Consider the following 16,163-nt stretch of genomic DNA (forward strand, 5'->3'; position numbering starts at 1 on the left):
AGATTGGCCCATTCTTTAATCCACGTTAATGCTGTTGCTTTATAATATAGTTCTCAGGCAGGGAGTCCAAATCCACCTTTGCATCCATTACCTTGTAATGTGCTTAGTTTTATTCTTACCCTTTTTCCTGCCCAAATGAATTTTGTGGTAATTTTATTTAGTTCATTAAAAAAAATTGTCCAATTTTACTGGGATAGTTTGAAAAAGAAATAGTAGTTTTGGCAAGATGTTCATTTTGATGGTTGCGATTCTCCCTAACATTGATAATTGTATTTCCCCCCATTTTTCTAAGTTCCTTTTTTATTGCTTGTACCAATTTTACAAAATTATCTTCTTTTATTGTTGAACATCTTGCTGTGAGCCAGATTCCCAAATATTTGATTTTTTTTAACAATCTGTACAGCCACTACTTCTACTAATTTCTTTTTTTGATTCTCTATTAAATTTTTTGTTATCATTTTGGTTTTATCTTTGTTAATTGTTAAACCTGCCACTTCTCCATATCACTCTATCTCTTTAATTAAATTTGGCCCTGATTTTATTGGTTCTTCTATGAAGAATACAAGGTCGTCTGCAAAAGCTTGCACCTTGTATTCTTCTTGTTTAATTCTTAATCCTTTTATTTCCAAATTCAGCCTAATTCTCCTCAACAAAATTTCTAGTGTCATGATAAAGAGCAGAGGTGAAAGTTGACATCCCTGCCTGACTCCTTTTCCTATCTCAAAGGAATTTGTGGTTTCTCCATTAATTATTATACATGCTTTTTGATTTGAGTATATTGACCCTAACATTTTTTCAAATTTGTCCCCAAATTTCATCTCCTTTACTTGTTGCATCATAAATTGCCAGTTTACTTTATCGAAGGCTTTTTGAGCATCCTGAAAAACTAATGAAATTTGTTTTTCTGGATGTACCTCATAGTACTCTAAGACGTCTAATACTGTCCTTGTATTGTTTTTTATTTGCCTTGTTGGTAGGAAACTGTTTTGATCTGGATGTATGTTTCTACTCAATATTTTTTTTCAATCTATTGGCCATTATGCTCATGAATATTTTATAATTGGCATTCAATAAAGAGATTGGTCTATAATTTTTTATGTAGGTGGTATCTGCACCCTCTTTCGGTATTAATGTAATATACGCTTCTCTCCACGACGTTAGTAGCCTTGCCTCTGAAAGTCCTTCATTATAAATTTCTAAAAGAATTGGATCGAATATTTCACCTAGAGTTTTATATTCATTATCTAATGCTACTATATATCTCTGCTGAACAGTTTTATTTAACTTCACTTTATACAATCATTTCTCCTCAAGATAAATGAAATCGGAATCTGCTTCAATCCCTGAATTTTTCAGATAAAGGTTGTTTATACTGCCAACTAGCCTATCTTATGTCAATATATATGAGCTCAGTGGGATTGCTGATGTTTCACTACTCTTCTGAACATCTTTTCTCCTTCCCCACCCAACAAAACAAGGAGTCCAACAAATATCGCTGATCAAGATGTAAGATGATAGATACTTCTTTCCAAACTACAGCTACTTGCAGAAATTCTCTGTTGAGTCTGTCAGAATTTTACCCAAGCTAAAGTCCTGATTGTCTTACAATAAACCTTGAAAATTCATTACATTTGTGCAATCTTCTATACTCTTTTGTTCTCTAGGTGAACAATACTCTATTGTCTATAAAAAGCAGGACACTTGCATGTTGGCTGGAGGCAATGAAATGTCCTGATGAAGGATTTGTGGAGAATAAGAAAAATGACCATAGTAGAAATATGCAAAAACCATAGCCTAAGCAAAGGGGACTGAAACATTTTTTTAAAAGTTCTGGAAAACAAGATAGTAGTTAAAAGCTGATTAAGCAAACACCTCCCTGATTTGGTGAGGGTAGGGAGAAGGAAAGATAGAGCCGAATCAAACCCAAAAATTCTGTTGCTGTAGCTAACTTCAACAAAAACTACTACTACTTTTTAAAATTTTTACTACCTTTAATTTTTTTTTAAAATAAAGTTATATGAAAAAACAAAGTGAGATTACTAAGGGGCATGCATAACTGCATCATTGTGCCTCCCATCCTTGTCCTATTGTCCCCATTTATTCATACCTATTCCCTGTATTTTTACTCATGTTTATATTTATACCTATTATCTTATAAGCGATTGACAAATCAAATAAATAAATAAATAAAAATAAAATAATACTTCCAGGCTTCTTGTGGCATTGATTTCCTGGTCTAGTCTATCAAGTGGAGCTGACAGGACTATAGACTATAGATACTATGATTGGATTTGCACAGTATTATAATTACTATAATCATCCTGTAGAGTATAAGCTTGCAAATGTATATTTTAACTAGGACAAGTTATTACCAGCAATCCCGCTGAGAGCTAAACTAGTTTCTAATAATCAGGCTTTTTTTCACATATGCAGGGAAAATCCTACAAGCAGTTTCTTATAGGGAGGAAAATCTAAAAAACATGCTTACAACTCGCTTCTATAATGTGAGTATATAACTGAAGCCATAGTTTACTTATGTGCTGTCTGAATTTACAATATTTTTCCCTGAGTAACAAGTAATGGGAGAGAGACTCAGAAGTAAGAATGTTAGCTCTTATCTGTAATACCTAGAGTATTGCTAGACTTAGAGTTTTCTGTATCACTTTGCTACTGTCTTGTAGTTGTTCCAAATTTGCAGCCTGAATACAGTAGCCTTACTCAAAAGTCTTTTAGGTCATTTAGAAATGTAGACACAATTCAAAAAAGCCTTTCAGATCTTACCATATTGCATTATGGTGACAGGAGCAAGGAAAATGCCAGTCACTACTTAGATTTTTAACCAAACCTTTAGAAAAACTTCAAGATTGTACCATATTATAAGCTATATTTGCCATTTAATAGATTGAACTGCAAGGAGACATGCAACAAAAGTAAACTAAATATGGCTTCTGTGTTAAAGGTAAAAGTAAGAAACTCATTAAAAAAACCCTCATAAACTAAAAAACCATTAAGAGGTCAACAGGCCATCATGATGCACATTTTGCTAAAGAAAAATACATTAAAAGTATAAACATATGGAATGAACTCAAGAAAACAACATCTCAGTATTGGCTTAATCTGGACGCGAAATGTTCCATTGAGATGCTGTGTAAAATAAACGTAGACAGAAATTCACCAATAGTTTAAAACTTAAATTTCAAAATTTGATAAGGGGATGGGGGAAGAAGTGAGGAAAAGATAACTGAGGAATTAAAATATATCCAAAATAGCTGTTCATTTCCCAGTTGTTCGGGACTGACTTTGAGAAACTTTGTAATAGCAATCTTCTGGATTGCATCTTCCTGCAGGGCCAGGTATTCCCTGCTCACCTGGTTCTCCTGGAGCTCCATGTGGGCCTTGCATACCAGTAACTAAACAAACAAACAAGAAACTGCAATTAGCCTTGTTAATTTTAGTCAGGGATCCAGTGGTGGGTCGTGACTTTTATTTCAGAAGTTATGCATTACAGGGCAACTCAATTTAGTTGTTTTTGAATATATATATATATGGATGGTATTCAGCTTTGTTCGGGTATTTTCCCATGTCATTATAGTTGTGCTTTTAAAGTTGTGGCAACGTTTCGGCAGAATCTCATCTGCCATCATCAGGCTTCTGTATAGTGTTCGTCTGTGAGTCAGACTTTCACAGCCGTTTCTGTTTTAAATTTGGTGCTAGTCTACTGCTGTGCCAGAATGGTTTTTTCTTCATCCTGCTTGGTTGGGAGTCTTGGTCTGTGTTGATTGGTCTTGGAGTTTGCTGTGTTCTGCTTGATTGGTGTTTCTAATATCTTCTGTCTGTTTGGGGTGTGTTTCAGCTGGAGGTATCGGAGGGGTCTGTTTGTGCCCAGGTGTTTGCCTGGCTTGTGGTGTGGAGATTATTTTGTTTGAGAGTGCAGGCTTCCAGATAATTGACAGTCTGGTGGAGTCATCTCTTCTATTAATGCTTTCAGGTCTTTTTTCAATCTCTATGGCTTCTCTGATAATTCTGTAGCTGGGGTTTTCTATAGTGGCTAGGGTTTTGGTGCCATTGAAGTCGATGCTATGACCTGTGGCTTTCATGTGTTGGACTAATGAGGAAGTGGGTTCCAGCTTTTTTACTGCATTTTTGTGTTCATCCAGGTGGGTACTTATTCTTCTATTGGTCTGTCCAATGTATGTGGCAGGGCATGATGCACAGGGGACTTCATATATGCCTTGGTTTTCCAGGTCAATTTCATCTTAGGATGGCTGCTATTTCTCTGTCTGTTTTGAAGGCAGTCTTGATGTGATGCCTGTGTAGTATCTTACTGATTTTGTCTGTAGTACCTCTTATGTAGGGCAAGACAGCTGTTCCATAGGTCTGTTCATCTTCTAGGTCTCCATTATGTCTCAGCGTGTTTTTGTGGATCAAGCCAGTGATTTTGCTTTTGTGGAAGCCGTTGGCTGTCAGTACTTTAGTCAGGGTGCATAGTTCAGTCTTTATGTGTGTCTTGTCTGCCAGGTGTTTGGTTCTAGCAATTAGTGTTTTGACCCCAGAGTTTATCTGTGTTGGGTGGTGGTGGGATTGGGTGTTGAGGTAGCGGTTGGTGTGTGTTTTCTTCTGGTATATGGTATGTCCTAGTGTGCCATCTGTTTTTTTGTACATTAGTACATCTAGGAATAGTAGTTGTTTGTTTGTTTCTGTTTCCATGGTGAATTTGATTTTGGGGTGTGTGCTGTTTAGGTGTGTTCGGAAATTGTTTAGGTTTTCTTTTCCATGGGGCCAAATAACAAATGTGTCATTGATGTAGCTTAACCATAGTTTGGGTTTGTGGGTGGCACCCTAGCCACTATAGAAAACCCCAGCTACAGAATTATCAGAGAAGCCATAGAGATTGAAAAAAGACCTTAAAGCATGAATAGAAGAGATGACTCCACCAGACTGTCAATTATCTGGAAGCCTGCACTCTCAAACAAAAAAATCTCCACACCACAAGCCAGGCAAATACCTGGGCACAAACAGACCCTCCCCCGATACCTCCAGCTCAAACACACCCCAACCAGGCACCCAGGTGAAACCCAGCTTCCTAATAAATGATAGCCGTCCGTTTACTCGGAGCCAAGCTGCACTAAAAGCCTCCAATACAGGAAAACCAATGTTGCCAGCCCATCAAGACAAAAAAAGCTACAAAACAGACAGAAGATATTAGAAACACCAATCAAGCAGCACACAGCAAACTCCAAGACCAATCAACACAGACCAAGACTCCCAACCAAGCAGGATGAAGAAAAAACCATTCTGGCACAGCAGTAGGCTAGCACCAAATTTAAAACTGAAACGGCTATGAACGTCTGACTCACAGACAAACACTATACAGAAGCCTGATGATGGCAGATGAGATTCTGCCAAAACGTTGCTACAACTTTAAAAGCACAACTATAATGATGTGGGAAAATACCCGAACAAAGCTGAATACCATACATATAAATACCCGCGAAAACTTAGATAGATAGATAGATAGATAGATAGATAGATAGATAGATAGATAGATATGTAGATATAGATATAGATGTAGATATATATACAGTATTTGCTGTATTAACAAGAATAGGAGGAGTTATTTTTACCTGTAGGACCAGGTGGGCCAGGATCACCTGGCAGGCCAATTCCAGGCTCACCTCTTTCACCTTTTTGTCCTCTGTAGCCTAGAGAAGATAAATACAAACGGAATAAGAGTGTTCTGAAATGACACCTTTAAAGTTTTGTTAGACTCTTTCCCCAATGAGCATTTTAACTTATCTTCCCATGCAGGAAATTTAAGCAATATTTTACATACTTCCTATACACCGAAAATTTCCTGTGGAGAGGAGCAGAGGTTGACATAAAAGTGCTGGCTAGGTATATTTAACCATTTATTGGCATTAATTTTGCCTGATTTGGATTAATGTGTACTTGAAGACCGGAAGATGCAGTGGAAGGTGAAACAATGGAGTCTGTTAATACTTGAGAATAAGTTTCATGGGGAATTGGCAGGGAATTGAACGACTTTGCGGTAAGTTTAGGATATCATTAAAAGTGCTGAGCACAGGACATATTATGATATGGCTTGCAAACTGAGATTTCAGCAGCAATGAGCTGCCAAACCAAGTACAGGATAAAATATAGCTTTTATCTAAACACAGGAAATTTAGGTTCAAGTATATGCACTTAGTTTATCAAGGAACGGATAATTACAGAATGATGTAGCCATTGCATGCTTTATATGTGAAGGTTGCTGAAAAATTCAAGGTTATTCAGATATTGTATTGAGTTGGTTCACATACTGCACTAAGTTCACAATAAACCATAAGATCATGATAGTTTAGCACAATATAAGAACCTAACCACAACATGGACATGGGGATCTGAATTTAAGTTTGCACTAGTATAGAGACTACCTACATCAGTTTTCCTTGATCTGGAACCTTCCTGAAGTATTTCATGTCCATACCAGGTAAAAATTCTGGGACAATCCCAGCACATCACAAATGTCTTTAACAATACATTTAGAAAACATAGTTTGACTCTAATTGGGAAGCAGCATCCATGTAGGTACAATAGTATGCTGGATACTGACCAATAGAAGCCAGCTGACCCATTTACTGTCCTGCAGAACAGCCATGGTGTGATAAATTGGAAAAGGCTGCTATATCTAAAATACTGATACATGTGGAAATTATTAAAAATAAAACAGGAGGGGAAGCCGCTTCTTTGAGATATAAATAGCATTGTTTTTTCTTCTTGGGAATATTAGAATTCCATTTTGATAGATGTGGAGAATGTTCATAAAGATCTGGTAGGCCTGAATGGATTTGCGGCCTTTAAAATAGTTGTTTCTGAGGAAGACAAAAAGGCCCTCCTGGTTGTTCCCTATGACTGAACTCCAGTTTTGAAGTCAATTATATGAATAGATTTCACCTTATGAAGTTGTATAAGCAATTCTGAAGAAAAAAGTTTCAGATACCTTCAGTGAAATCAAGGGAAAACATATAGACAATTGTGCCTCTTTATATTCATCCATGTTATGAAACTCGAATCAGATATTTGTAAGAGCTATAATTGAGATACAAAGTGGTTTTGTGAAAAAGCAGGATTTTAAAACAAATTCCATCTTCTACTGCCAGAAAATGGGAAGACTAATCAATGGTTCTGAAAAACTGTCAGGCATCAAAGGCATTTAAGGGACATTAAGGGAATTAAAGGACAAAGGATGAAGACAGATATAGCAGATAGCTGAGAGAAATCAATTCTAAATTGCTTATTTCCAAATGCAGTGTCAGTTCACACTGTTGAGTCACACAATTTTAGATGGGTTGTCACAACAATACTAAAGAGGAAATATATATTGAAAGAAATGATAACATGGTCAGAAAGGCATATTTGAACTAAAAGTTGTGAATTTGAAAATGCTGAGGTCTGTTATTACTTCTGGTGTGTGTGTGTGTGTATGAGTGTGTGTGTGTGTGTGAGACCAAAGGGCCTAATTTAGGACTGATTTAACTCTTTGTTCACCGTTGCTCAAAGTGATGCTCCTGATCAAAGAGCATGACCACAATTGACAAAGATGTATGTCTCCTTCCAAGATTCTTCTCTGCTTGCTTCTGAATAAGGAAAACAAATGTCTTTAGCAATATATTCAGAAAACACATGTTGACTTTGATTGGAAAGCAGCATCCATGTAGCATGCTGGATACTGACCAATAGAAGCTAGCTGACCCATCTACTCTCTGGCAGAACAGCCATGGTTCCTTTATCAATTGATTGAGTAAACAACATATATTTGAATTCAGCATCATGCAAAGACATAAATCATGATTCACAAAGGACATAGTTCACATATTTGCTAAACCAAAACTAAGTCATATCATGGCGTAGATAGGTGAATCCAGCCAGTGGCTCAAGAAAATGAAGAATTACATCAAAAGCCTGTAGCTGATTTTTTTCTCAGCAAAGTGAACATTTGAGGTGCAGGCATGAGATTAATGTCAATATTAGTGCTAACATGAGATTAATGTTCTAGTTTTGTCAGATGAAGGGAATTAGAATAACACAATTTTGGTTAAATGTGATTTCAATTATTGTTACCTCAACAAAACAAGCATATCAGGAAGCATGCATACTGCTTAGAAAATGACATATATTAAAAAACAAACTGACAGTGAAATGGGATATCTTCATATCTGGAAAACTATGTCCTGTTGAATAGAACTCTTAATGTCCTCCAATTACCATGATTAATTTAATAAACATGTTAGTTGGAAAGGTATGTAATTTATTTCAATCACTACACTTTCTAGCAAGGGCATATGTTATGCTTGTTGTTTGTTATATTACCTTCCTTTATTTTACAATAAAAATAATACTCCAAACCAATCCTGCTGAGTGGTAGGAGGCATCTTCAGGAAGGATGAAAAAAGCCTAGATTTTGGCCATGGCCTTGTGATTGAAATTCTGCTTCACTTTTTTCACTCCCCCACCCATGGGCAGACTTGGTGCTATGCATTAAAAAAGTCTCCCTCTCCCTTAGATATCCTCTTAGGTTTCAATCACTTGGATTGTGTCATGGATAAGGAAATTAAACAATAATTTTGAACCCTAGGTAAACAAGAAATAAGGCAACCCAGAACTTCTGCTGACATGAATATAAGAGTCAATTCACAATTTATGACTATGAAATCTAACCCCCCCCAATGATTAGTCATATCCAAATTACATAAAATATTTTTACATTATTGAGCAATAACAAAACATTTATGAAACATTTCATCAACAATTTGTAAATTTTGACTTTATTTTATAGAGACAAAACAGTAAGTAAAACACTTAAATATTGTAAGAGAACACCATTCAAGAGCAATCCAAAACTATATCTGTCATTAACATAGCAATTTTAAATATGAGGTATATTTTAGTAATTATTAAACCTCCAGTGTTTAACTTCACAGTCTACCTGAGTGACATTTTAAATTTATTGCGAAAACTATGGTGTTATTATAAGGTTTTAAACTCAAGTGAAACAAGGTGTAACTCTAAAATTCTCTCAATTAATGTATAATGAAACATAAACAAGTTATTTGTTAACTATGATTTATTGTAAAGATACAGTTGTAATACTCCACTAATCAATCACATTGTTAGCCCTGGCAGCATTTGGGAAGTTTAGAGGAGAATACAAAACCTGTTTAAATAAACAGTACTTCTTTGGATGAGTAGACGTCCAAGCAGACAAACATAGGCAGGAATGCTTGAAAAAAAAAAGGATGCTGACAATAAGATATTGTATCATTCTCTAATTATCAGTGAATTTTAGACTGTACACCTGAATCTTCAGTCCTACTGACAACAAAAGTACTGCTTTTTTGTAAGATTAGAATTTAGGTTTCCCATTTAGAAGACTTTAAAAGGTGTAGGGTTCCCTATTCACTTACAGGTGGGTCAGCAATCTTTTCAGATACCAACAGTGTTGCACAACTTTGAGTGATGTTTGAGATAAAAGATTTTCCAAGCTATCTTGCAAGATTCTGGACATTAGAATATTATATTTCATTAAATTTTTGGGATGAGTTAGTACCATCTAGGAGGGCTGCAGATCAGATGTGATATTTAGCAGGTTCTGACCAATTCTGGAGAACTGGTAGCGGAAATTTTGAGTAATTTGGAGAATTGGCAAATACCACCTCTGATTGGCCACGCCCCCATCTATTCTCTACCTCCCAAGTCCCAGCTGATCAGCTGGGTCTTCTTTTGTTGCCCTGCACAGGAGAACGGAGCTAGAAAGCAGGTTAGCTGGAAAGCGGGTGGGGAGGGAATGGTATTTTGCAGAAACCTTCCCTGTGGAGTGGGGTGGGAATGGAGATTTTACAGTATCCTTCCCCTGCCATGCCCACCAAGCCATCCCACCCCCCACCAAGCCCACAAAACCGCTAGTAATTTTTTTTGAATTCCACCACTGCTGCAGATGTTATGGTGCCCGTGGACACTGTACTATAACCTCTAAACTAGACAAGAAACATTAAAATTGTTAGAAATGTCTAGAACACCTTCTAATGCCAGGGGTAGGAATTCATGGCCATTAAAAAGAATCTTCTCTCTTTGATGTATGCATTTCTGTTCCTTCTAAATAGAAAAGTTGGCATGTTTCATCTTTCACTCAAAATCTGCCTTAACATATATAACATTTGTGTGTGTATATTTTTATTGAACGGGAAATCTATAGTACATTAGAGTTCTCCATATTTGAGAAAATATTCCTCTTGTCCTCCAGTTTGATGACAGAACAATAGATTAAAACTATCACTAAACAGGCTATATTTCTACAATCCATTGCTCTGCCTTCTACTTAACTTAATAATTGGACAAGATGCATTTACATTAAGGTACTTTCTACTGAGAAAATTTTATGATTGGGATTCAGGCTTCAGAATATCTTTTGAAGAATTTGTTCTTTAGGAGGTATTTTATCTTTAAAATGTGGGGATCTTTTGAGGAATATTATATATCATATGAGTGCATGAAACTAGGCAAGAACAAGGTTGTTAAAAAAAGTGAGCCACTGAGACATGTTTTAGAAATCCATTCAGTTATCTGCTACATTGAAAAAAAACTTTTGTAGTAATTGTATCCATTATTTACATTTCAACAAAAAGCACATATAAAGTGTCTATGGGTAATCCTCTGTGAACAAATGCAATTGTTTATGGAAATTACATTGCTAAGGAGTGCAGTAAAGTGTGACGCCACATGATGATGTTGCTTAGCAATAGCAATTCTGGTATTCCTGGTTGACATCAATAAACAAATTACTGTGAATTGTTAAGCGAAGATTTGGTCGCCATTTGCGACCTCCTGTCAGCTTCCCTATTGACTTCGTTTGTCAGAAGCCAACAAAGAAGGTTGCAAATGGCTGACTGTGGGATGCCCTGATGGATGGAACTCCCAGGACTGGCTGTAAGTTCAGCGCCATTGGAAGTCTGAATGGCCACTGAATGAGTGGTTGTTAAGGAAGAATCACTTGTACTTGTGAGGAAAATTCTTTATATTTTCTTTACTTCCTCAGTTATATAAAAACCAGGGTTAATGAAATTACAGACTGCCACATGATTATCATTCCCCCCCCCCAAACAATATAGGAATTTCAGCTTTAAAATTTACCCTTCATAACTAGATTATTATTTAGCTTTGCAAAGCATATTTTATTCAATGTCTCACTTAATAACTGACGTTATTCCTTTAATGCATGTTAGTGTCTATAGTGTCTTCTTGTCTAGGTGCATTGTGGGATAGGAATATCCTGCTTGAATACTGAAGCTATCCTGCTTGAATACTGAATACAAGAAGATGTTGGGCATACTACAAGTTCTGTTTCTTTCTAGCCTCACCTTCCATACCGATTCCATTGCTCAAATGGTATAATTGAATCTTTCATTCTGTTGATATTCTGTTGAGAAGCAATTGGAAAACACTATTTCACTCATTCAGAAAAGAGTTGAAGCAATTTCAATATTGCCAGCCTAGTGCTACTGCAAACTTCTGATTGGCCAAAATTTGAATTTACTGGCTTCTAGTCACTTTCAATATTCTGTGGAGAATCTAAAAAAATGACAACCTCATCTCCCATGTTATGAAGTATGGGAAGATGTATCGAACTCTTAGTAGCCATCTGGAATTTAGCAGCTCAAATTGGGTAGTCCTACAGTTGTAACCTTGAATATCCAAAATGGGAGAGGTGAGCGGAGAAAAATTAGTTGGAAGCTACAGAACATCTCATGAGGTAGTGGATAGAGGGCTTGGCAAGTAATAATTTGATAAATTGGTGCTTTGTAAGAGGTTGTGTGAACTCAATTACTATCTGGAGAACAGGAATACCCCTCAGCAGCCATTTTGGAATAGTGCTCCTATAAATGCTCAATATTCCCAGTATGCTATTTAGCCCCAAAGGCTGAGGACTATTGTAGAAGAATGAATGAGGCATTTAAAGAAAGGAACATTGGTGGTAGATGTATTTTTCTGAGAAGCAGATCTTGCAAGCCAGATCTTTTTGGAAGTAAATGAACCTGACTTGGCTGAATTTTCAACTGCAGCATTACCTCTAAATTACTGAAATGTTTACTGTGTGGTGACACCTGGATATAATTCAAAGTACACATTTTGTTCAAAGCATGGCTGATTTAGGGTTGGTGCAATGAGGTAATATGCTACACTCAGAGATATTTTGCAATGATCTCTTTACAAATATAACACTAAAAGCAGCTTTTATTATTGTTGTGACTAGAAGCCTTGTTTCTAGTTCTTCACATGCCAGTGGGAAATCATTCACATTATATCTTGGTTTGCTGGTTTTCGTTTTCATTTTTTTTTAACAAACATCTTTAGCTATTCACTCTGTGCATCCTGGTTAAACAATCTAGCAGCAGAGATATTCAAGTTGATTATTTACAAGAATTTGCATATTTTGTTGAGGAGCAAGCCATATTCTGAAAAACTTCTAGTCCTCTGTAACAATGTGTGATCTTTTCATTCTAGTTCTTCTCATTCTGAGCTCTTTCTCAGTCTCTAAGCCATTATTCTTCTCTTACAGCTTTGTGTTCCGCACTTCTTCAGCTTTGCTTTCATGTTCTTCATTCTAGTCTGACTTGCTCTGACTCGAGCAGACCAAACTAACAAAAAATAATAATTAAAAACTACCTATACTTATATAGGGTTTATATCTACTACCCCAATCATAGTTTTACAATGTGAACTCTAAATATCTTGTTTGTACATCTAAAATGGCAATATTGTTTGTTTTCACTGATTCACTGAGACTAATGTAATATAATACTGAAAACTATAAACATTCCTTTTTTTTAGTTAATCAACATGTCGCTTTACAGAATTTCTTGCTAAGTTTTCTTTATATACTGCACAAATCTAATTACAAGAATATATGTATGTAGTTAAATTTACCGGAAAAGTAATAAATTGTAACATTTACAGTTTTTTTCATTTTGGTGACACTTTAATTTGTGTATATTTTATAGCACATTGGATCCCTAAGAACAGAAACTCAAATAACTCATTATGAGATAATCTTCTTATTATTAGAACTATCCTATCTTCTGGTGCCAATTATTCAGTTAGAATAATTGTAAATTAATAAAAGGAGTATATCAGTATACTGTTGTGATCAGTTATTAAGATTATGCACTAATTAGTTTTACAACAAAACAGACTTCTAAACAAATGTTAATATATTGGTTGGTCTAGTCTAGAAAATGATAGTACAGATTTAAAAGTTTTAGAAAGCTATTACCTGTATAGTTTTACCCAACTTTGAAACTGTTTGAATGCTTTAAAAAATATGCATATAGGAATGATATTGGAAGCCCTACCTGGTGGTCCAGGTTCCCCAGGTGGCCCAGGTAATCCATCTTTTCCTGGAAGACCTGGCTTCCCATGAGTTTGGGAAGCTAGCATAGCAGCAGGCAACTTCAGCTGAGACACAAACTGAGTCATCCTCTCTTCATTTATTAAAAAATCACAAGGATAATAAAATAGCATTAAATATCTTTTCAACACTTGGAAAAATACTTGTATCTACTATGTTATCTACAGCATTATGGTTTATCAAATTATAAGTGGTCATTAAAATGGTTATTCTTTTTTTTTCACTTCTCCCTTTCTTCCTGGCTTGCTTTCTGATTTTTCCTGAGATGTGCATTTGCGTTTGGCAATATGTTATCTTTTTAATGCATTTAATTGCCATGGCCATGGGTGAAGGGCCAATGAGAGAAGCTTTATTATTTATCAATTTTAGTCTTTTAAGTAGATGGTCTGAAACTACTTTCTAGAAGCATGAAAAAAATAGATAAACTATGTAATTTTAAGGGAGTCTTGTGCACTCCTCCCATATCCCCATTCAACTTTCCATTTCTGCCACATCACTTGTTTGACTTCCAATCTTGTGTGCTTTAACAAAATAATGGGGAAGTTGGCTGGGATATAAGAGGTGCACACAGTCTCTCTCTGCAATTAGCCTAGTCTGAACTGAAACCTATTCCTGTATCAGGTATAGATGGAAAAAAACTGAGCTCTGTTATCTTTCAAGATCTTTGGTATGTGGGAATCGTCTGTCCAATAGACATGCTTGCATTTTTATGACACCTTAGTAATTGTAACATTTGAAGCATTTTAAATCTATTTTGTATAAATGACTGACGCTCAAATGTTACATATCCAGTAGATCTATAATGCACAATTGGAAGCAAAATTTACAAAGGAGATGTGAAACAGGTATTATATTTTCACATATGCCATTTCCTTACCTTCAAAAACTCTAAGAACCTCCTGTCTGACATATTTTTTCATTTCCTCAAATGAAATTGAATCAGCCTGAAGAAATAAAAAATGAGAGAGCTTAAGAATAGATGGCTTGGGCAACAAAATCATCAAAACAAATAACATTGTCTTCATGTTTCTATTAAGAGCTCTTCAACAATAAAATTTATAAATAAAATTCATGTAATGAAAATCTGCTAGCATTACTACCATCATAACCATTCCTGCCACCATACAAACAATACTATTGCCTTCAAATACTTGTTTCTCAATTATTTGTCCAGAGTTTTATTTTGAATTTTCAAGAAAAAGATGGCCAACTCCAACCAATGAACAGCATGCAGACCTGAAGGCCCAGAACTTATTCCAACTGCAATTTCTGAATATAAAAATAGGATTTTCTGCCCTTCTGGTGTAGAAAACATATAAAAGCTGTTGTTTAATCTTTAAAATAGGCTTAGAATAGAAACCCATTTCATTATCTTTGTTCATGATAAGTTCTTCCCATTAAATAATGCCATTTTGCCCACTGCAGCTTTACCCTTTCCAAAACGTTAGGTGCAGCACATAGCCAATGAAGGTTGTCCATTCCCTGCCCTTCAGCTTACTGGTATTCCTGGAATTCCTGGGACACCTGGAGGGCCCTTTGGACCTGGAGATCCTGAATTGCCTTTTTGCCCTGCAGATCCAGTAGGTCCTAGGGGCCCTTGGTCTCCTGGTAAGCCAGGCTTCCCCCTTTCACCTTGTGGGCCCCTGTCTCCCGGTATACCTTGATCACCCTGTTGAAACAAAAAAAGCATGCCGTGTCAAATACTTTGCTTGAGCTTTCATTTATCTTAAATCTCTTGAAAAAGAAAACATTAATGATAATTAGAGGGGTGCAGTCCTTTGTATTTCCAGCCAAAAACATCCTTAGAGCTTTGCAAGGGTGCTTACATAGCACTTTCTGCATGTTCTTAAACATACTTTTTTCCCCTTAGGATTGGACAGCCACACTATTTTGGAAAAAGAAGAGTAACCAGCGGGTGCATTTCTGCATGTTTTGAGGCATATTTTTTTGCCTTCAAATTCAAAGCATTTTACAGTCCTACTAAATAACATTTCTTTACACTACAGAATAACATTCTATGAAAGAACCACATAGAAAAGACCAAGAAAACAGGAATGCATTAGCAAAACAACCAGAAAATCCCATAAAGTTCTACTTTCTTATCAGCTATAAGGGTTTAGCACTGCAAAAGAAAGAAAATATAAGAAAATAGACAACTGAAGTATTTGATTCAAAGAAAGAAAGATCCATAGGAATTCCTATTCTTCTAATTACAGTTTTTTTTTAAATACAGCAAATGCTTAAAACAGATCCTTCTTACTTAGTTTATCTTCTGAATTTTGGATAAAATAACCCTAACCCTAACCCTAATGTGTTTATCATAAGGGCTGTAAAGACAGTGTTGTCTACAATCCAAAATAAATTGAAATAAGTCCTCGTTGTAATATTAATTATATAAAGTGATTCATTACTCAAACTGAAATTATGAAGGTGACACATACAACTTAGATTTGATATATATATGAATCTACTCCTTCAACAATGGATAACTATATAAATCAGCCTTCTCCAGATTCATGTCCTCCAAATATACTAGAATTACAAAAATATCAAAAATTCCACCCCAAATCTCATACCAGTGTTGTTGTTTTTTCATTCAGGTTGAAGAAATTTTTTTGGCTTCTTGAGGACATGAATCAGCATCACAAGTTTTCTTCCCTGGGCACTAAAAAGCCTCAAATATTAAAAATATCCTGTAAAC

The 16,163-nt window shown here is 35.8% G+C and overlaps 1 protein-coding gene across 1 annotated transcript in view; it reads right to left on the reverse strand.

The window, feature by feature from the left end:
* Window positions 1–444: 444 nt before the first annotated feature.
* The window catches only part of COL19A1 (collagen type XIX alpha 1 chain), a 47,844-nt gene continuing 32,125 nt past the window's right edge, over window positions 445–16,163 (reverse strand). The window contains exons 27-31 of the mRNA XM_087950889.1: window positions 14,961–15,131; window positions 14,340–14,406; window positions 13,407–13,535; window positions 5,625–5,702; window positions 445–3,410 (exon numbers count right to left, since the gene is read on the reverse strand). Coding sequence (XP_087807015.1) covers window positions 3,274–3,410; window positions 5,625–5,702; window positions 13,407–13,535; window positions 14,340–14,406; window positions 14,961–15,131 — 582 coding nt within the window. The 3' untranslated portion in view covers window positions 445–3,273. The remainder of the gene's footprint in view (window positions 3,411–5,624; window positions 5,703–13,406; window positions 13,536–14,339; window positions 14,407–14,960; window positions 15,132–16,163) is intronic.

Source organism: Notechis scutatus, chromosome 1 (genome assembly GCF_049901735.1).
Source record: "Notechis scutatus isolate UNSWTSFEM ecotype Mainland chromosome 1, rNotScu1.2, whole genome shotgun sequence".
In the NCBI taxonomy this organism is placed as follows: domain Eukaryota; kingdom Metazoa; phylum Chordata; class Lepidosauria; order Squamata; family Elapidae; genus Notechis; species Notechis scutatus.